General features: G+C 38.6%; 1 protein-coding gene across 3 annotated transcripts in view; it reads left to right on the top strand.

Annotated features, from left to right (window-relative positions):
- The window catches only part of trappc9 (trafficking protein particle complex 9), a 207,940-nt gene that overhangs the window by 39,601 nt on the left and 145,845 nt on the right, over positions 1-22,494 (top strand). For all 3 annotated transcript variants that reach the window (XM_037093057.1, XM_037093056.1, XM_037093058.1), the window contains 4 exons: positions 1,333-1,418; positions 8,966-9,092; positions 9,292-9,424; positions 15,020-15,183. In XM_037093057.1, coding sequence (XP_036948952.1) covers positions 1,333-1,418; positions 8,966-9,092; positions 9,292-9,424; positions 15,020-15,183 — 510 coding nt within the window. The remainder of the gene's footprint in view (positions 1-1,332; positions 1,419-8,965; positions 9,093-9,291; positions 9,425-15,019; positions 15,184-22,494) is intronic.

The following is a 22,494-nucleotide window of genomic DNA, read 5'->3' as shown; positions in this document are numbered from 1 at the left end:
AATCTAACAAACTCTTTCAACATCTCATTCAGGAATGATGGATACTGCAGTGCAGGGCTGTGATCTCTTCATGTTTTTTTTTCTTCAAGTAAAAACTAAGCTGTTTCAAAAAAAAAATCCAAGTTATTCTCTCAGGAAATCAATTACACCAGCTTTTCTTTGAATACTTCTGAAATATCTGAACCTTAGAAAATAATCTGAGCAGAGCACCCATGATTCAATCTAAACCTGCCTTTTTCCACTCTGTTTAATTAAGTTATAACATAGTTTGATCCCTTTATCCCTGCTATTACACGAAAGCTCAATAGACTCTTTTCGCTCTGTGAACTAAGAATGGACCATTGTAAGGTGCTGACATGTTGGGCTGCACTATATGGTCACATTTTTTTGACATATATTGCAATATGATTCAGGTTATGTGTGAATGATGATGTGACATGTGTTGGTGCCTGCACAAAGCAAATATGTTTCCTTTCATCTAGAGAACAAGATTTGTAGGCCATTACCAGCTCTATATCATGCCGGTAACAGCTTTAGTGTTCGCTCAAATGAATTTGATTTTTTTCTCAGTATGTGTTACATTACACACTACATTGCCCAAAGTATGTATGTGTTCACCTACATATTTGAACCTTATGTGATTACTGAACATTATTTTCCTAAACCATGGCTTCTGTAATGATCTCCCCACCTCTACACAGACATCCCAGAAGATTTTTGATTTCTGGCTGCAGGCCCTGTGTGATAGAAACACAGCCTGATTCATTTGAATGAAGCTCATGCATTCTTTTTACTCCAGCTGGATTTGTGGATCACGTTGTCACTTGAGTAGTGTGCAGTGTTTTTATAAACTTTGGATTGAGCCAGGTTAGCTGTTCCCCCCTGCTTCTAGTCTTTATGCTACACTAAGGTAACCAGCTACTGGCTGTAGCTTCATTCTGAATGCACACATATGAGCTTGGTTATATTGAGCTTCCGAGAAATTACCTGAATCCCATAGAGAAAGCAAAGTGTAGTTTCCAAAAATAAGCCTGGTGAAGTTTAACTGAAATGTAAAACAAACTGGATGAGCTTTTAGGCATTCTGTGATTTATTCGGTTTGGTTCGACAAGAATTAAAAATGAATCGAGGGACTGTTCTATATTCTATTAGACTTTGTTTTTATTTACGTAATCTGTCACTGAGTGTTGCCTTTGATCCTTAATACCAGTGGGGTCTAATGGTTTTTAATTTTTCTCAGCTCATTAGTTACAAATGGGTTTTAATACCACTGATATCTTATTCTAATGTATTCATTCCTCTTTCATTCATGTCCTCTTTTTCTTTTCCCAGACTTCCAGTGGGTTCAGGGAGATGTTTGTGAAGTGCAGCTCATGGTCTACAACCCCATGCCTTATGAACTTCGTGTGGAGAACATGGTCAGTGAAATTGAGTACAAACACATGTCAACATGCTTTAAAGGCGCATTCAGTGGTTTTAAAACTTGTTAAATCTTTTTTTTAATGTTGAACAACAGCTTTGTGAAAACAGGAGGTTGCTGACATGCTTTTCTCACACTAGTAATACAAACAGTCCTTCCGCATCCACCTATCAATCTCAACAGGGCAAGTGGAAATGCTTTGGAATCATCCGTGATAGCCAAATTAAGGGCCACTAAAAGCTTTTTTGACAGTTTAATACTTTAATGATTGTATGAGATGATGAGAACAAACTCCTCTCATTGCTGACAGTAAGAAAGCATCACTAGGGAGAGACACACCCCCTGTAGTGCCATTACTTTTATTGTTTCACACACCATCCTGTCAGACAAGATAGGTTCTATATTGAGGTAAGAAGAAGAACATTTGAGCTCCTATTCTGTGCAAAATAAAGTTTTAAAACAGCCGTCAGACATCAGGGAGTCCAGTCTAATTGTATTGTCTAATAGCTGCCAGTTGACTGCAGCTTCTTCAGTTCCGAACATTTCCTAATTTAAGGACTGCTGACAGTATTGCAAACCTACACCTTTGAAACGTCTATTTCTTACTTCTTCACTCTGCTCACCATTATCGTTCCTTTTCAAACACACAAATGTGCACTTGTTGAGACACTTTTTCAGGTTCAAGAGTGCAAAAAATTACCAAATAAATTGCAGTTGTTCATGCTCACTGCTGTGTCTGTTAATGAATTAAATGATTTGAGAATTTGAGACAACCCTGAAATGCAAAGCAATCATGAGGCTCAATAAAAGGCCAGCAGGGATAGGCATACTTTCAGCTGCTATATAGCAGCGGCACACACTGCATTGCACGCAATGTACTACCTGTCAAAAGAGATGTTGCCTGTAATTATCTGGAAAGTCAAGAACAAATTGCCGTGAAAGTTTAACGGCAGAGTGTGAACGGAGACAGTGGCCTCTTAATTGTGGCAGCTGTCTCAGAGCTGATGCCAAATCCACTTGGACAGGTCTTGCTGGTTGATTTAGCCACCCTGCATCGTCTGATAACAGCACATGCTGTTAGAGACACAGGAAATGCAGGTGACCTCCAGGTTGGAGCGTCTGCAAAGGGTTTAAACTGGAGGAGGAATCGCCAGCCAGTTGTCTCTGTGTGTGTATTTGTGTGTGCTAAAGCTCCAGTGACGCAAATCTTACTAGATCACAGCGTGGCTGTGGCAGAGAAAAAGTGTTTCATCCCTCTAGATATTCAAAGACTAGTTGACTTTCATCATTGAAAATAATTATTCAGAACTTAAAAAGGAAAATTCAAAAAGTAGTTGATACTCACTTAATCATTTAAATCATTTGTCTCATCATCCAAGCATTTGCCTTCGCCAGCTTCATAAATCTGAGGATTTGTTGTTAAATGCTTTTGTAACTTTAATATCTTTTGGTTTTGGAGCACTGGATCAATTCAAAGATGTCACCATGGATATTTTCCACGATGGAGTTTCCTATCCCGCCATCATTCCTTAGGTTTTACCTGTGTTTAGCAATGCCAGGCATTTAAAGTTTGCTAAAAATAGAGATCAAATATAATTTGCAAGTTCAGCAGCACAAAAGTAGATAACCATAAACACATAAATGAAGTGAAGGTCCTCAATTGTCAGCGATTCATATTGTCATTCTGAGAGCAAGAAGGTTAACCCAAATGGAAGAGGCAGCAGGCAGGTAGATCAGATGCGGAACTGTTTTCCAAAATAGCCAATGGAACAGGTTAACTGAACAGCAGGAAGAGGCAAACACGACAGGTGACTCCACAAAGATTGAACTAATGGCTGGACTTGAATATAAACCAGCCTAACAAAAAGGATGAGGTGTAGGTGGAGAGAGGCTGCGAAACACAGGTGAGGGGAATGAGTAGCAGAAATGACAGTAGGGAAGGAGCTGGGAAAACCACTGGTAACATAGCAGGTCTATTGAGGCTGATGCAAGACAGGTGTAGTGGGAAAACGAGGCTGTGGAGGGGCACAGAAACACACGAACACAGGAGGGAAACACCACTGGGGCTGTCGAGTAGTGCTTTCCTAACCGCTTTCCCTTAACCCTGATGGAATACATCATGAGGTCAAGAAAAGGGTAGAGGAGAATTCAAAATGTCTTAGGAAGCGACAGCTGCTGTTTAGAGAGAATCCAACTGCACTTACATTAGGCTACGTAATTAAGCCATGAAATGGCGGATGCTTTTGCTGTGGGTCTGTTGTTGTTATACTACAATTTGAAGAGGGACTACTAAAAATGCATCATAGAAAATTTAAACATTCTTATTGGGCTTTTTAATCAAGGCTCTATGAGACAACCAGGTTAAATATACTGCTTCATTCAGGATGCTGAGGGGACTGCAGCAGCATGAAACAAAACTTCATAAAACCATCTGCTGATTTAAAAGCAGTGTGATATAGACTCGCAGAAAAAAGAGAGGGATGTGGACGAGTGGGTAGACTGTAATGACAGGAAGTGTGTGTTTTATCAGTGAACTGTATGAATGCAGACCATTAACAGTGACAACAGATGGCTTGATCCACGTTATATACACTCGTCTCCTCTATTGAACACCAGTATCCTTACTGTGCTGCAGAATTATAAACTATGCAATGAAGTGTTGAGGGTACCATCTTTAGTCCCACATCATCAAGGCGCTGTCTTTTTCTCTTCATCTCATTGCAAATTGAGTGCAATTTCTACTTGACTAAGAACTCCTGGATAAAAGCACCTCATGTTGCTTATTTTTCCTGATTACAATTTGATTATAAGCCTGTGCATGTAATAGCCACACAATTTTTTTTATTGAAATTTTTGATTGTGCTTTAAAGTTGTTGGGGCTGTGATTCATGTGAAAAGTTAATTGTTTGTTTTTGTGAATGTCCGAGGCCTCGGGAAATGGAGATTAGAGGTTTGCCAGCGGGAATAAATCTGCATTATTTTCTCACATTTATAAACACATCTATTGTCAGAGAAAATGAACCAACAGGTCTTTATTTATCATGATGATACTGGTTAGGTACAGCCAAGTCCCTAAGGATATAGCTAATACTGCTATTACAATATTACTAATGAATTTTGTTTTTTATTTTTACAAACTTTTCGTAACTGACTTTTTATATGATTAAAAGATAACATATTTTGTATGACCTGGAAAAAGTCAATCATGTACTCTATGACTCCAGTATCTCCCTCCATTTTGGCATAAACAGAAGTTCCTCTCTCGCCTCCAGCTTGTCCAGAGTGCAGCAGCCAGCCTTCTCACTTACAGACGACATCAAAACACTGACTCCATTTAAGCCTGTTCTCAGGCCCTTAGGTGATCATGTTTGGCCATCATTGCCCCTTGTCTTTGAAATGACATACATGAGGTAATAATAATCAGTAACTTCCTTTAAGTCACCTCTTAAAAAACACTGTTGTATTTTTGCTGTTATCTAAAGTTGTCTTCTCTTAGCATTGGCATTTGCTTGTGTGAGGGGCAGCAGGAAGTCAGAAGGACTCCAGTGAGAAATCTCTGCAGACCCAAACTTACTAACACTTAAGGACATTCTTGGCGTACGCATTGATGAGAAATTTGAGTGTCATCTAAAGTTCAGGGAGTTACCATACTACTGCTGTGAGCTGAAACAGTCAAACAGGCAAGGTCAGAGAGTAATAATGTCTTCCCCACCCAAAGGTGAATTGATCAGTTCACAGATGGGTGCTGAAGCCCTTCACAGGTCCATGGCAGCTGGGAACCTCAGGTGGTGTTGAAGAGTCACGCAGGTAGTGACAGACAGGGTGACGCAAGCTGCCAAAAGCTCCTCTGTACCCCAGACAAAGTGACTGCCGTTAGACCTGAACAGCCATCCATCCGCTGTACATAAACCAGCTCTCTGAAACACACTGGGAAACAAACACACACAAGGTCGCTTTTCCATCTTCCGTCATCAAGGTGACCCTGTAGTTTGGCAAGACAAGCCCTCTTTCTCAGTCACCACACGACTTCAGCACTAATACCCGGCTTTGCTTTGTGCTTTATTGATTGTCTATTAAAGTAGTGCTTTTTACCACAACCCCCAGCCCCACAGCCTCATTTTCAGAGGGGTCACCAGCATATGCTCCAGTCATGTTCCCCACAAATAAGTTGTGGATATTTGTTCACTTTTTCACAAAACAAGAACAAAAAATTAACACCTTGAGTTTTGTCTTTCAGATTAGTTATTTGCAGTAAAGTTTGTTTTGTCCTTTACTTCAATAATAGAACACAAAGATAAAATATATATGAGTGTGTGTGTGTATGTGTGTGTATATATATGTATATATATATACACACATGCACTCACACACATAATCATATTACACGATTGGGAAAATTGCGAAAAGGCATTTTTATTTAATGTGAAGTGGTGAAGTTTTGAGCCAAACCAGAGAGAAATGTCTCTCTTTGGAGTGTGTATTTTTTTATTGTGTCTGTGTGACGTTTTTTGTTGCTATCACATGTGCAATGATGTGCCAGAACAAAGAAATACTCATAAATAGTAATCATACCATTTTCATAGCAATAGTGAAATCAAATCAAAACAAAAGGTTAACCGCCAACTGCCAGTGTTGCTGCCAGTGAAGTCTCTGCACACCAGCTCAAACAATACTATCCACTTTGCACATGCTCTAATCGTTATTGTTAGTGAAACAGGCTAATTAACCTTTTCAAGGCTGAATGAAAATGAACCATTTCCAATAGGTTAACACTGATACCTTTGGTGTCCAATGGAGGTGTGTAATGTCCTGAAGTGAAAGCAAGGAGAGTTTAAATCACAGCTGTGGTACCTCAGTGGCTCAGCTCTCCGGCAGCCTTCCCTCTAGTGAGGTAGTGTCTGCTGTCAGGGATTGATGCAGTCATTACGTCACCTCAGTCTGCCTTGTGCAACCAACCAGTGTGTACTGAGAATGTAAATACAGTTATTCTGGGGGGGGGCATGAGTTCAAAACACACATTCAGAAAGACTTTAAAGCCACATGCAGGTATTGTCTGACTGCTAATGAGGTAACTAGACACTGTGTATTTCTCTTGCATTGTTGATTTCTTTTATCACAGCCTATTGGAATTCTGCAGTCGACATCATAGCCAGCCGCTAAGCCGGCAGACAGAAACAACAACAGACTGCTGAGATAGTTTTACATATGATAATCTATCAAGTAAAATTTCCAGGCATACTTTTAAAAACATTTAGCGCAAGTACAGTAGAAAATCCCAGAGTTAAAAATCACATACCTTTCATCAAATATCATAGAAATGTGTGAAGAACTTTAGACGAAGAGACCATGGTTGTGGTTAAGCTTGGAGCCCAGAGTTCATATTGCTCTGAGCAGATAATGTTATATACATGATGACTTTCAGTATTGATAGCAGCTTGGCTCCTCTTTGGTTCCGCCTAAAATACCTTAACAAAAGGATGAATTGCAGTGAATTTTGCTGCAAAAAAATTAGGGTCCCAGGAGGATAGTTTCAAATCATTTTTCATTTTACACCATCATCAAAATTGAGTTTTTCCTGCTAAAGTAAGAACTTTAAAACACAATTTTTAAAGTGAGTGCAAATAATTTGCCAGTGTTAGAGTGAAAATGTCTAACATTATATCTGCAAAATAACTGCTTGTTTACACTGGCACTTCTGAGTATTTTACAGTGCTGACTTTGCCTCACAGTACATGGCTCATGATGGGGCATCTGATCCAGAAATTTACCTTAAAGACTTATCAGATGCTAACACTGCACAGTGGTTCATAGTTTTTTGAGACAGGCCACATTATTTGTTTACTCATTTTATCACAAAGCAATAGAAATCCATGATTCACACTTATTCTTGTACTTAGTTGATCGGCCACTGCAGCGCCTTATGTTGCATTCCAGCAAAAGTTGAGCACTGGTGTCGCCGGACTGAGCGATAAAGTTGGCTTGAACTTGGCCTTAGTGTTGTTCAAAGTTAGTGACTGCAAAACATCATTTGTATTTATTAAAAAGGACAAATGTTACAATACATATAGAAACAACAGTTTTTACATATAGGAACTACAGTTTTTGTATGAACTTCATGGTGAAGATGTATGTACTTTAATATACTTACTTTAATATTTAATATATTTACAGAGACAGTATTGCATACATGTATTATGTTCCTATGAAAACCACCTTTACTTATTATTTCATAAGATAACAGTGAATTTGACAGTGCTGTTCGTGGACCTGGAGCATTTGCTTTCTTTTTAATATGACACTCAGCGACAGACGGTGGTTGGATGTTGGGGATGGTTGAATATGACATTTTTGAGGTTAAATATGAGGTCTTTCAAAGGCATAATTCCACTTTATAGAACTTTGATTTTATTTTCAGTAGTTTTTGCTTTCCTTCATATTGGTAGTAACGCTATATGAACTAATACATTGACTGATACAGGAATGTGGTGGGTAAACAAATAACCTGTCTGACTGTTTGGCCTTGCAGTCTCACTAATTACTTTGATGAGTACAATGTTATGATAATCAATAGAATAGTGGACAAAAATGCAATAATAAGAGCCAAGTAATAAGAAATCTGAATTGTCCTTTGAGCATTTCTTTTATGTGACTGGTATTTCTGACTTTCACAATTAGAATATTTATTCAGGGCTCAGAAACCTTTGAAAACCTGGCTCAAAATTTCCCAATGTGTAAAAACAAAGACACTCAGCACGAGATGTCCCAGTCATACTAGAATTTTTGACTTGCATTTGAAACCTGTCTGATCCCTCCTCCTTCTGTGTTGTGAGCTGTTATTTTCACTTCTCATTTCTCACGCACACGTGGCTCAAGCAGCCGTTTCCCACGGAGAGCAATTTTATTCAGTGGAAATGGCCATCTCGTGGTGACAGAGATTTAATCTTCAGGACATCATGGGTAGATTAAGATGATGAATCACATGAAACAGTTTGAGAGATCCTTTCCACTGAACTGTTGTGGTAGAATCAGACAGCTGCACATCACTCTGGGGGACGTGTTAGCATGGAGTGCACAAAGAATCAAATGAGAGCTGAGAGACGTTATTATTTGTAGAGGGTGTTTTCTTTTTGTTATCATTTTTTTTCTGACTTTAAACCCTCTGATAATCTCAAAACATTCTCACTGAAGTGTTCTTTGTGATGAAAGTGCTTTCCATACAGAGAGAGTCAAGGTTTTTACACTTTTGTTCTCAAACTTGCAGGTGAAAAAGACACAAACCCTTTTCTCATCATAACTTTAAAGAGACATTTTACAGCTATGGCTGCTCTTGCTCACAAAAAAAAAAAAAACACACTGATTCAAAGTTTGTAGTCTCACTACATATTTTATTCTCACCTTTTCATCTCGGCTGATTCATGCTATCATTTGCCAAGAAATTGTCATTTTGATTTGAATTAGATTCTACCTCTGAGTCCTTTTTTTACTTTCATGAAAGTTTAGCGTTATGTTTTGATCACGCTCCATGCTCTTCTAATTTGTTTTCAGGGTTTGCTGACCTCTGGAGTGGAGTTTGAATCCCTGCCTGCTGCTCTGTCCCTACCTGCAGAGTCTGGCCTGTACCCTGTCACTCTGGTTGGTGTTCCACGTACAGCTGGCAACATCACTGTCAATGGTGAGTCCAGCTGGAAACCTGCTTCATTGCTCAGTAATGGTATTGGTCCAGTATTGCACATATTGATGAGGTGGACATATTTGCTGTGAATTCTGTTGCATGCATTTTTGTATTAGAAGCAAATTTCGTCTCTCCCCCTGTTCTTAAAAACATTATCCACTGCAGCTAACCATTTCCTCTGATCTGCCTTTGAACCCAGGTTACCACACGTCAGTGTTTGGTGTCACCAGTGATTGTCTGTTGGAGGGCCTGGCTGGTGTGAAGACAAGTGGCTGCTTGGTTGAAGTCATTCCCTCACTTCCTCGTCTCCAGCTCAGCACATCACTACCACGGTCAGAACACCATCTCATGAGTCATTTTCCTGGTTATAATTAGTCCACAAAGCTGTGGGTATGAGATTCATACTACACACAGTCAAACCATTTTGAGCTCTATACACATACTGTATATGAAATGGATATGAAATGAGACACAAGAACCTATATAGATATTATGCACACACAAGAGACATAAAATCAATGTCCACAACTTTAACTATAGTATATTGGTTTTATTACATGGGCTTAAGCAAGGGCAAACCATGCAGCTCAATACGTATTTCAGTTACAATCAATCATTATCTAAAATCCTTATTGATAAAATCACAAAAGTTTAAATAACAAATTATTCTAAAGAGCTGAGGTCTGGTTAGAAATCCTTAAATTTAGGTGAGATGGAGAGGGTCAGGTCTTTCCATGGCTTGCCTTTCCCTTCTTGCTGAAAGTCCAAGTCCTTGAGGCAAATCACAACCCCGCCCCAGGTCTCTCAATTTCCACAAAGTCCAAACTTCAAGCCAGCAGAGTGAACAAAAGTACTCCAGCATCCAATTTGTAATCCACAGCATGTTTGCAAAAACTGTTAATCCGTTGTGCTCTTAATCCCTTGGTCTGTTTCTGCTGAAGATCTGTTGAAGTCCTTTCAGCAATGTTTAGGCTGCTCACATTCTTCGTCTCAGGTGTTTCTTCAAGGCTGGAGCGAGTGGAAAATTGCTCTTTAGTCTGTGCTTCTCAGTGTATATACTGCTTCGGACCATGGATTATGTTCTCTGTTCACTGATTAATAACCCCTTGATGATGGTTAACGATTTCACAACGCTTTATTAGATTTCTAAACTTCAATACATTGTTTTCAATAACTGTTGTACATCTTTTTACTATACTTGGTAAAAAGCCAAGTTCAACACTTAATTCTTACGGTGATCCTGTTAAGGCCTGAGCGCACACTTCTCCTTTTTACACCAAACAGTGATGTGTCACTTCCTCTTGGCCTTTTTTTCATTCAACTTCTAAACTTTCATACATTTATTCCAATCTCTGTTAAACATTCTTTTACTGTAATTATGGCAAACACAATGCAGCAGGCAGAGCTTTGATATATTTCAGAATCATTTCAGGACTATGTATAATGTCAATTTCTCGTATTTGTGTCTGGCAGGAGTGTATGAATCTCAACTTTTCTGACACTGTCTCTGTGTGTGTGTACATACTTGTATTTAATTTAGACGGGACTAAATGGATCTCAACTATTTTGACAGTTCACATCCACATTATTATATTATTTACAAAACCTTCCACCCCTCTCTCTGCTGCCTAATATTACACCACCAAGCCTCTCCCACCAAACCCGCATCTTCAAACGGCAACAGAAAGGGGTTGGTTACCCATGTTGGGACCCTCACCGAGACCCCCGCCCCTCTTGCACAAACTTTTCTTATCATTGACATGCCTCCAGCACTTCTCGATCCCAGAGCAAAGCGCCTTGGGCATCTGTACTGCCGTCTAACAGAAGGGTGAGAGGATAGTCCAGACATCCCTTTTTACAACTTCAGTCACAGTCGGTGAGGGCCAGAAACAGAGGAGGACCTGATTTCTCTGGGAGAGGGTCGATGCATCATTTGGCTGTCAGGTTGGAGATCCTCAGCTTTGTGCAAGTGAAAGCTGCATAGCTAGTATATTAAACACACATACACTCTCTACTGTTCCTCCGCAAATGTTATCCTCCACTGTTTGTCATCATGTGTCTTTGCCACTCAGTGATACAAGCTCCATAGAATTGAAGCTCTATGTGAAGCTGGCATCTGTTGACACATATTATGTACTATATGTTGTTGTAGGCAAAGAAGGAACTGGATAGTTATTGCAAGTTTTCAGCAAGACTGAGGCTTTCACCATCTGAAGGGAAATTCACATTTGTAGAGCAGCCAATAGGAATGCCCTCCCTCTTAAATATACCTATGTGTCCCATCTCAGGCTTGAATTTCTAGAGCCTGAAAAAAAAACCTGGTGCAGAAGTCTAGTTTTCTATCAAACCACCTAAATTCCAATAAAACTGAAAGGTTGAATTCTTGCCCAACAACGCTAATAAAATACTGTCTGTCTACCTCAACTATAAGATTTTTTGTTGCAAAACCTTTCCTGTCATTCGTGTTTGGACCTTTTGGCTTCATTCAGCTCTTCAGAAAGTGAAACACATGCTGTGTTGATTTGAGGTCATGTGACTGACTGTAGAAAAGACAAGAGCAATGCACTGTCTGGCCATAAAAATAAGAAAGGGCAACGAGTCCAACACTGTTCACCCGACGATTGATGGGAACACCCTTAAAGCTGAAAGTCAGCACTTTAAACTCATAGTAATTATTTTATTTCACATCCATTGTGCTGCAGTCCAGAGCCAGAACAATGAAAAATGTGTCACTGTCTTGCTACCCACAGACTGCACTGCTCTTGGATAGTGTCGATACTCAGTTTCCTAAAAGAAACAATAGGTAATTATTCAGCTGAGTGCCACTCGCCTGTTTGATCTATGACAAATCCTATCACGAGAATGATGCAGAAGAATCAACTCACTTTCAACCCACATATGCCAAATGAATGAAAGATATTTACCAAAACCAGTTTGAATGTTTTCAACATACTTGGTATGTAGTATTTGCCCTGAAGATTGAACATGTTGGAGAGTGTCTATGAAGAGGTTTAAATCTTAGGATATTTCTCATTTCTTTTGTCACATTATAAAATATTCATTGACTTTGTGTTCAGGTATCTTTGTGATTTAAAAGAGAAGGCTTTATTTCTAATAACTAATACTAATACGCTTCAGTTATTTTATAATAATCATATTGTAATATTATAGTTAGTAATGGAAACGCTAGTTCATTCTTTGATGCTGGGCAGTATTTCACTCAAACTAGCAGTGTCACTTGCTTAAGGTCAGGTCAGGTCCAGGATTTGTGTACTGAACCATTTGATTGTCCAATTCTAACACGGAACTCATTCTAACATTTACCCGTGCTGAGGTTAACAGTGGCCATGAAAATAGGTGTCTTGATTATGAGCAGTATTTGAAAGTAATAGAAAGTTGAGATTCATAAATATAACTTTTAAAATAAAATCTAACCACAAGTGTTTCGTAAATAAATATAATGCCAGTGGCAAAAATGATACTTTTCAAATTTGGATTTGATAAAATATTTTAATCTGAAAGTGAATGTGACTTGAACTGTCAATCAAAGCTGATGATAGTTAGCATCACTGCTTTTAAAATTTTCAAATTAGAGTGTAAGTGATGATTAACAAGTAAGTAGCACTACACATTTAATTGATACACTGTTCAGGTTCTTGTATATCGAAGAACCTAAACTACAGAACAAACCAAAACAACGCAGTTGAAGTCAATGCTGCGTAAGTTGTAACAGAACCATTGATATCTTTAACAGAGCATTTTTTCCTCCATCAGAAGTAGCTGCACTCTCTGAGAGCAGCCAGGGCATTTGTTTTCATGTACCACCTGTAAGGTGGAGTGACATTTTGGATGCAGTAGAAGTAGAAAACATAACAGGAGAAATCATGGGTTAAATTACTACTAGAAAAATACAGCAGGTAAAGCACGCAGTTGGAGGGCTGTAAATCATTCTGACAGTGGAGCTGCTGCAAAATCCACTATTTAGGTCATGCCTGTAAGTACAGCACTTCAGAAGCTTTTGATGTGGAAAATCTTTTTATTCGCCAGTGCTGAAGAGTGCTGTAGCAGATATATCAAGCAAATAGATTTCAAATCTAATATGTGGTCCCTTGGGTGAGTCCACAGGTAGATCTTCAGCTCTGACTTTTGTCTCAAAGGTGCATTGTTGACTTAACAGATATCTTCTTAGCTCCAACAAAAAAAGCCCCAGGTCTATTTTTTACATCACTAACATTAGTGTTTAACTTGAGCTTTGGTTATTTACTACATTTTGAATGATGTAGAGCATCGATCTGCCCTGTGCCTTCAGCAGTGTTTCATAAAACACTTCTACTGAATTAAAAGGAGGGAAACATCTGATAAAATGTGAACAATGCATGTTGCATTGCAACATTTAGAGTTTTCATTCCATCTCAAAAAATGCAATTGAAATATCAGTAGGAGTTATATTGTGTTGACCCGCTGTCAAGTTCAGAAAAAAAGTAAAGGCAGCTGGTGATGACTGGCATTCTAATTCTAGCCTCAGGCAGAGGGTTTGTGGTATATCAAAGTTACGATTCAGACCATGTGCATATTAAATGAGACAAGGTAAAGTTGTAGTGAACGCCCACATTCATCTATATATATTTAATCGATTGACTCTTTAAAGGAGTATTACAGTCTTTGACATATATGCTGTATACTGGAGGCCATACTTAATCTCGAGACCACAAAAAAAAATTGGAGGATCATGAAACCAGAGCGTTCAGTGTACTTGGAAAACTTCCCTGGAAAAAGCCCCTCCATTAAAATTCTTCACAAGAAATGGAAACTCTCGACAAGGAGTCTGACGTTTTCTTGAGTGTTTCTTCTACATTTCTATATTGCCTTATCATTAACCGACAAGGACGTGGCACAACAGTATAGTAGGCTGCCCAGTGCCGTATCAGGTTATGATTACTAAAAGGGGGAAAACAGTCAAAATTTGTCAGAAATCAAGAGAAATACAGGAGAATTGTGACCCTGGAAGGAAACCAAGACAGGGCAATGACAACAGGAAGCTCCCACAAAAATTGGGAGAGTTCACAATTATTCTATATGCGTATATTCTGTAGTGTGATGACTGTCAAGTGTCAATGCGAGTATGCAGAATGAGTCTCATGCTATATTGCGCTGAACCAGTTTCCATTCTTAACAACACATGACTTAATGTTTGAAACGGTGCCTTTTTTTTAATAATGTCAATTAAGCTTTCACATATTAAACACTTGAACTCCAACTCATATGATGTTTGATCATAAAACAGACAAAGCAGCGCTGAAGTCTAATGAGATTCCAAAATGCCTGTATCATCTTTATCAAAACATGAGTGAGAGCATTTGAAACTTTATCTTTTTCCACACATCTCTGGCTGATTAATGCCTGAAGAATTATTATTCAAATTGTGATTTAAGTATTACTATGAAGTATAAAGGGTCTGTTATAGTCACATCAAACCACATTACATGTGTCTTCACAATTATACGCCTGATATCATTGTGTTTTTGTTATTTAATTTTAATTCATACTCCCCTAAGGCAATTGTTCTTCAACGTTTTTCACGTTAAGGAACCCTGAACTAAGCTAAACTAAGAACCCTGAATAACATTTGAAATAAAAAAAAAAAAAATTCCCCATCTGATAAGAATTGTGCTTGTAAATGTTTTATCACAGAAAGTGTAGGCTATGTAATCCATGAACTAAATGTTGTAATGTCTGTCACTGTGTTAGTTGTGGTTGGAATCATGGTGAAAATGAATAATTCCCCTACATGCTGGGGACCCCTTGCAACCACCTCAAGAACCCATGGACATCCTCAGACCTCACATTAAGAAGCACTGTAATAAATAAATAGATAAGTTCTGCTCTCTGCCTTCACTGATGGCCCTCCTCCTCCACAAACCCAACAGGTCAGCCCACACACCTCAGCCGATGTCAAAAGAGGAGCTGTCTAGCACTGTGTCAGTCCAGCTTTTCAACGGAGAGACCCAGCAGCTAACCATCACCTTGGAGAACATTGGATCTGAGCAGATCGAGACTCTGGAGCTCACCTCTAAGATTATCAACACCAAAGGTCAGTACCTGTCTACACAAATGAGAAAATGAATGACAGTGTGAAATTAGTTAAGTTAAATATGCTTAAACAGTGATGTATTAAGTTCATTGATGCTTGTACTTGTGGTGTTTGTTATCATGCTGTTTTAGTCAGGATTGCTTTTGATGTACTTTGTTACCCACTGAGATTGTGCTGCAGTCTCTTGCAGTCCCTGTGTCTGCAGTACACAGAGGTCACTACCCGTTGTCTTTGGTTCTACATCTTTTGTGCCCCTGCGGCTTTTCACTCTGTGTTCCATCTCTTTGTTCAAGCACCTGCTCAGGACGTCAGATCTCAGTCCCCCCTCACTCTGACTGCCTGTGTCTGTGCTGCCTTTTGCTTTTCTGTCTTTATCGTGTTGTCTGTGAGTAAAAACAGCTACATTTTTTAAGAAAGGCAGCAACATTTCCAAACTTTGCTCTCAGCTGTTCTACCTTTTACTTTGCCGCTAGTAGTTTATTTGTAAGTTTAGTTCTTTGACCAACAAAACATTCATGCATGCATACAGTACACAACATTACAACCACTGACGGTGATGTGAGAGTTACATTAATCATCTCATTACACATCTCATTGAGACACACCAGCAATTCAAACACCTATGTACCAAGTACACCCCCTCATGGCAATGGCACCCAATTATGACTGAACCCCCCAGCAGGACAGTGTGCCCGCACACACCACAAAAACTGCTCAGTGTTGACAGGTGTCCACATTTTGTCAGTTTAAAGAGTAACCAGCTAAACCCTGCTGCCTTCTGGACGAATTCCTATCACTGTGTAAAGAAGAGCATGAATGATACTTGATTCTTTAAGACCAATATTGATGTGAATATTTAGTTAGACAAATCTGAAAAGAAAAAACTAAATGAATATATAATATATTTTGACACTATCACATACCATAAATATTTTTGCTAAAGATCCCTCACATATACAGTGTGTAAAATTTCTGCCATAAATTGTTGAAAGCTACTGGACCTTTGTAATAATTTTCGTCAAGTCATCTAATTACATTATCAGACATGCCAACAATAGTATTTAAACATGTATAAAATCCTAAAATTCTTGTAATGTAATGCTGTTTTTTCATCCGGTCACCGTTACTTCAGGGAGAGAGTCAGAAAGTGATGATGAAGTTAATGATCATGACTAGAAATAATGTGAATCAGTCACTCTGTTGTTTCCCCCCTCTCCTGTCTGTAACATGAACTTATAAAGTACACTACCAGCTCCAGTCTGCAGTCAACATTAAAGTACATAAACACCTGACAGCAGAGACAGCAAATCCCTGCTATTGCCAAGAGTGAAGATAAATCCACTTTTTAATCCCAAAAATGTAAAAGTAATCTCTAAACTATCTTCTGTTGGCAAATATCTTGGGATCAGAGCAGAATCTGATGGGATTGGCAACCACAAATTACTGATGACAATGATATTGCTCATACTAATGTATTACTCGGTATAAAAAAAGATGTTTGGCCATGAGTTAATACTTGTCCTTTGTACAGTTATCTGTCCTCACAATTATCTTTACACCCATGCGGCGTCGCTTCATCACCTTTTGCATTTACCCACTTTATCCTTTTGGTTCCCTGACTTGTGTAAGTTATCTAAGCATATCTGCTTGGACCATATTGACAAAATAACCTTGGAATGCAGTACATTTAAGTCTTACTCCTGTGCCCTCAGCAGTGGACAAAGGAGGGGATGCTGGGACCCAATATATGTGGAATTGATCTGACATTTCCAGAATGGCACCATGCTTCTGTGTTTAATTGAAGACTGGCTACACAAGCATATCCTCTGTCCAAGGGTTAACGCTCATAGATCTTGTCTTACTAGACAGCTTCTGTTAGTCTGACACCGCTCAGTTGCATATTTTTCTCACTGTTCATGCATTTCAAGTGCTGATTTAGATTTATGGCTCTATGACAGTGTAGTGAGAGAATCAGAAAATCAAAAGCCCAATTGAGCCGTTGCTCTCAGGTTGATAAGGATGAACCTGTAAATGCTAACTAGCACAGAACTGTAATTAAAATAGTCAGTTTTTCGCTAATACTCATCTAGTGACTAACTGCTGCTTCTGTTTCGCCCATACCTGCTCGCTGCTGGCCAGAGTCCAAAGAACGATGTAGTCTCTCTGGTTAACACGAGTCCTCTTTGAAAAGGAACTGTTGTTTTGTTTGTTGGAAATGATTTAGGCTGCAAAAATAGTTTTGCCTCCAAGGGGATGTTATTTTCAGAGTTGGATGAACAAGCAAAAAGAACTGACATTGGTAGTCCTGAATTAGAAAAACACCATCTGTAGTTTTACTCAGATACTTTCAACAGACACTTTAAAGTTTAATGAATTAACTCAAACAATTTTCTTTAAAAATACTGTTAAAGTAGACTTTCTCTAACTTATACTATACAAGCCTATGCTGTATACTTTATTTAATCAGCACAAACACAAGCAAGCATGAAGCCATTCAAACTGCATGAAAAATGTCACTGTTTTTTAGGTACTCCATCTCACAGGCTCTGTGATATCACAAATATGGACAGAATGTTGATACAGTACACAAGGATAAGATTATTACTGTAAAAATCCAGCAACCAATCATTCTCTAAAATTCGGTAAGAATTGATTGACATTTAAAACAGTTTAGAAAAGTTATGAAGTTGTTGAAATGTGTTGATGAGGGTTCTCAATCATCCAGGTCATGGTAATTCTAAGTGCTGTATTGTTGGCAACTGGACTTGTTTTAGTTTATTGAAGATGTTTCAGCTCTCATCCAAGAGGCTTCTTAAATTCTAACTAACTGGAGGAGGGTTGTGTGCTTTTAAACTCTAAGTGTCATTATAGAGTTGTTAAGAACATGTGTGAGCTCTGAGTTTCAGAGTAGGGTTGTTGAAACCCAATAATAAAGTAACAAAACTATATTTCTTCCCTCTCCCTTTCCCCTATGCCTTTTTAACATGCAGTTCCTTATAAGCTGCAGGGCCGGTTGAAGGCCAAAGATTATAAGGTCAAGAAGTTCAAATATGGCTTTCGGTGTCAGTTGCAGATAAAAACTGGCCAAAAGAGAAACCACCAACAAAGCTCTACTACTATCATTTGCTTCAGTCCTCTGAATGGATCATCATCGTTTTCATCTTTGTTTTCAAGTTTCTTCTCTTGGGTTTCTTCTTGATCTTTTTTTAGTCCTTCCAAACTGCCCTCTCCTCTCAAATCTGCATCTTCTCCAGTTTCGGGGAATAACTTGGTCTCTTATATTCCTCTGCTTATCCTTTTTTTTTTTCTTCTACTTTTTTGCCCTGTGCGTCATCTCTGTTTAGAGCAGGCTTTCCTATCCAGGGCACCAGAGTGATCAGTTTCGATTTGTTTCTTAACACTCAGCGCTCAACATTCAGTATATTCTGTTCTCGATTCTTCAGACCATAATATGACTATGTCAAAGCTCAACCCAAACCATTCATCTAAAAAATAGTCAAGCTTTCATCCAAATGATCGGCAAATTTAATAAACAAAACTCGGCCAAAGCAAAATGAGAATTAATCATTTTGTGTTTTCATCCATTACATCTATACCGATATTAGGATCTGGGCAAATCACAATAAACAGTTGGTGATGCTCATTATCCAGATGAATGCCATCAAACCAGTGCAGAACAGGACAGTGCAATACGATAATGTAATAAAAGATAAAAATAAAATTCTGTTTGTTTCATGTATGGTTTCGAGAGGGTTGACATTTCCATGCATGTATAGTTTTATACATTAGAAGTATTGAATTGGTAGATGGTGTTATTTTCCTGAATGCACTTAATGGGAGATAAAAAAAAGATACTTTTCCAAATAGGTTCTGACCCTAATGGCCAACTCAAATCACTTATCAGCTGTTTCCCCCCCAAGACAAAAAGAATGAGCTGTGTCCACTGTTGGCATTTGCCCAGTATTCCCTTAATATTCCCAGATGAATTCCCACATTACATTCTAGATGGCCAGGGATACTGGTTTGGTTTCTTCTTTTTCGTCTTTGGGGTTTTTTGTTAGTAGGCAAACAACTGGTTTGTTTCTGGTTAGGGACCTCTACTTCCTCTGCTTTACTCTAGTCACTTTATTATTGCCATGCATAATGTAGTTGATACCTTCAGACGTAATTTGCATTCCCTTTTTTAAAAAAAAAATATTTTGTTAGCATAAAAGTCACTTTACTTGACACAGATGGAAGCATCCATCCACACATATCTGATATTTTCCACTATTGCTGTTTTTCTTCTCTTTAGTGACAAGTCACGTTTCATGTACAGTCCTGGTCCAAAGTTGATGTGTGATTAATTTTTTTCCTTTGTAGCATGGCTGTTTCACTTCTTCTGAGTGATTCTGACTGAACGCAGCTGTTGACTTTTCCAGGTCCATTTCAATAGGGCTTGTTTGATACACCCAGTAGACTCAGCCACACACACTACAATGAGAAAGTCTGAATAGCTCAACATTGATCTGAAAGAGCACATTATTGATTTGAACAAGTCAGGAAAGTCACTTGGAGCCATTTCAAAGCAGGTTACAAAGTCGACTGTGCCATCAACTCTTTGTAAGTATAAAGTGCACGGCCCAGTCGTGTCACTCCCACAGTTAGGAAGAAAACAAAACTATCACCTGCTGCTGAGAGAAAACTGGTCAGGAAGGTCAAGAGTCAGCTAAAAACCACCAAAAAACCAAGTCTGCAATGAATTAGAAGCTGCTGGAAGACAGGGGTCAGTGTCCACATTCAAGCATGTTTTGCATCGACAGGAGCTGAAAGGCTGCTGTGCAAGAAAGAAGTCCTAGCTCCAGAGGAGGCACCTTAAAGCTCGACTGAAGTTTGCTGCTGATCACAATAACCAAGAAAAAAACTTCCGGAGGAAACGTCTGTGGTCAGAGGAAACTTTGTGGTCAGATAAAATAAAAATGCTGTTGTTTAGACACAATAAGCAGCAATATGTTTGGAGGAGAGAAGGTGAGGCATTTAACCCCAAGAACACCATACCTACTGTCATCATGGTGTTGGTAGTAATATGCTGTGGGGCTGTTCGGCTGCCAGTGGATCTGTTGCTCTAAAGCAAGTAAATGGAATAATATAGAAGGAGGATTGTCTCCAGTTTCTTTAGGAAAACCTAAAGTAATCAGCCAGAAGATTTGTTCTTAGGTGCAGTTGGGTGTTCCAACAGGACTATGGTCCCCATGAGAAAAAAATTCAGCCGGAGGACTACCAGAAGCTTGTGGACTGCTATCAAAAGCACCTTATTGTGGTCCATCACAGAGAAGTGAGAGCTGTAGAAATATTGTGTGTACATTAAAAGACAAGGCCGCCAATATTCTGTATTTCCTTTCAGTATTATTACATTCAGTTACATTAATTGATATTTAAAAAATACTTCCCTTATTCTATCCTGTAAATATATCTTAGCTGACTGCTTGTCATATATCATTCAGCAGGTAATAAGATGACTGAAGTCTGATGCAGTACACATACAATACTGTTATGTCATTCAAAAATGATTACTTTTTGAGATCACATGTGCATTTTAGTGATTCTGCATTATGTATTACTACCTTAACACCTCCTCATTGCTCTCTGCTGTTCTTGTCCTTAAGGGACCTCAGCAGCAGCATCTGGAATCTATGATAATGTTGCTATCAGGACTCAAGCTATCTCTACCTTTGCAGTCTGTATTGTTTTGTTAGTTCTATTTTGGATGAGAAACTCTCCCAACTAACACTGCTATATGTACCCCAGTTACTTTTTACAGTTGTTATTAATTTACATTTAGCTCTTATCATTAACCTGTAACACATGAAAATACAGAGAGGACTGAAATATGAATGTCATTTAGCTAACATAGTTAGCATATTTCATACCACTGTTTTTGTATTTGTTTTGGTTGAATTTTACCTCTAACTTGTCCCCTGGCTGTTTATCTACTCTGACATATCTATGCTGGAAAAGACACCTGGTCATAAAACATTATCAGTCTCCTAAGTTGCCTCTGCTCATCTCTACTTTCACCCCACACAATCTGCATGATTTTATCTAATTGTGTCACAGTGACCACAGCCAAGTGCCCCATCTCTTCAACATAGCCACCTCCACAGGTGTGTTCTTGCAGCAGGCCTCATTACAGTACAAAGATAGAACCCCTGTAAGTAATTAAGTATACTAGGTCTGAGCTGGGAGACCTTTGAAGGCCATTTTAATGTCAGATCAGCTTCTGTCTGAAGTGTGTCACAGGAGACATTTTTTGTGTTTCACTTTGTTCCTGAGGGCTAACTGTAGTGGTGTTTGATATTGAAACTCTTTAAGTAGTTGTATTGAGTGAGGACATATCCAGGAAGCACTTTTATTACAGATATTATTTTTAAGTTCACAGAGGACATTCGTTGCAATTTGAAAATGTTATTTCTTTGTACAGGTTGAACCTGTGTGAACCGAGTTGATATGTTCCATCGAAACAAAGATGCAGTCTTGTATCATTTTCCAGAGGAGAGAAACATGCCATGTATGTCCCATGTTTAATTAAGATATATTAATTTCACCTTCAAGAGATTACAGCCAATCATAAGCCAGTTTAACAACTTACTTTTTTGTTCAAAATTGTTCGTTTTTGTTGTTGTTGTTGTTTCTGCATTCTTTATTTTATTAACCGACCAGTAACTTTGTTCTGTTTGGAAAATCTCCATAAAAGTCATTTCTATCTCTGCATGTATATGTTGCATATTTATTGTTGTACATCGAGAGTAGCTGAGGTGCAGTGGTGTAAAAAATAACCTCTAATTTGTTTTGTCAGAGTTGATCAGATTTTAGATTAAGGTTTGGGTTGTGAGGTGCCACTTTCATTTAGTGTTTGAATAGTCCCCAGTCACTGAAGTCCAAATTGAATTAAAATGCATGTTAGTGTCTGCTCGGCATACATATCTGCAAAAGGGATAAGTTTATAGTTTTACGTTTTTTTTTTTGTTTCATGACAGTGCCGCCTAGTTTTAAATTAAGCCATTGGGATACTGTGGTTCTCTATCCACTTAACTTGTTTCCATAGTGCCAGTAAAATCACTTCATTTTAAACAAATAGGTGATGATGATTGAATAGAGCAGTTACATCAGCATTTTATACGCAGATGGTTAAATCACAAGAGCCACAGACCCAACAACAACCCATGTTAGCTTTCCTTCTACAGTCTTCCTCCCAACTAACTTAGAAATATGGTAACATGTCTTGTCCCACCGAACTAAACAAACATTCACCATGGAAAAGTACACTGTCAA

This window comes from Acanthopagrus latus, chromosome 3, assembly GCF_904848185.1.
Source record: "Acanthopagrus latus isolate v.2019 chromosome 3, fAcaLat1.1, whole genome shotgun sequence".
NCBI lineage: Eukaryota > Metazoa > Chordata > Actinopteri > Spariformes > Sparidae > Acanthopagrus > Acanthopagrus latus.
Note: the sequence above shows the minus strand (reverse complement) of the source record. Positions and strands in the feature narration are given on the sequence as shown.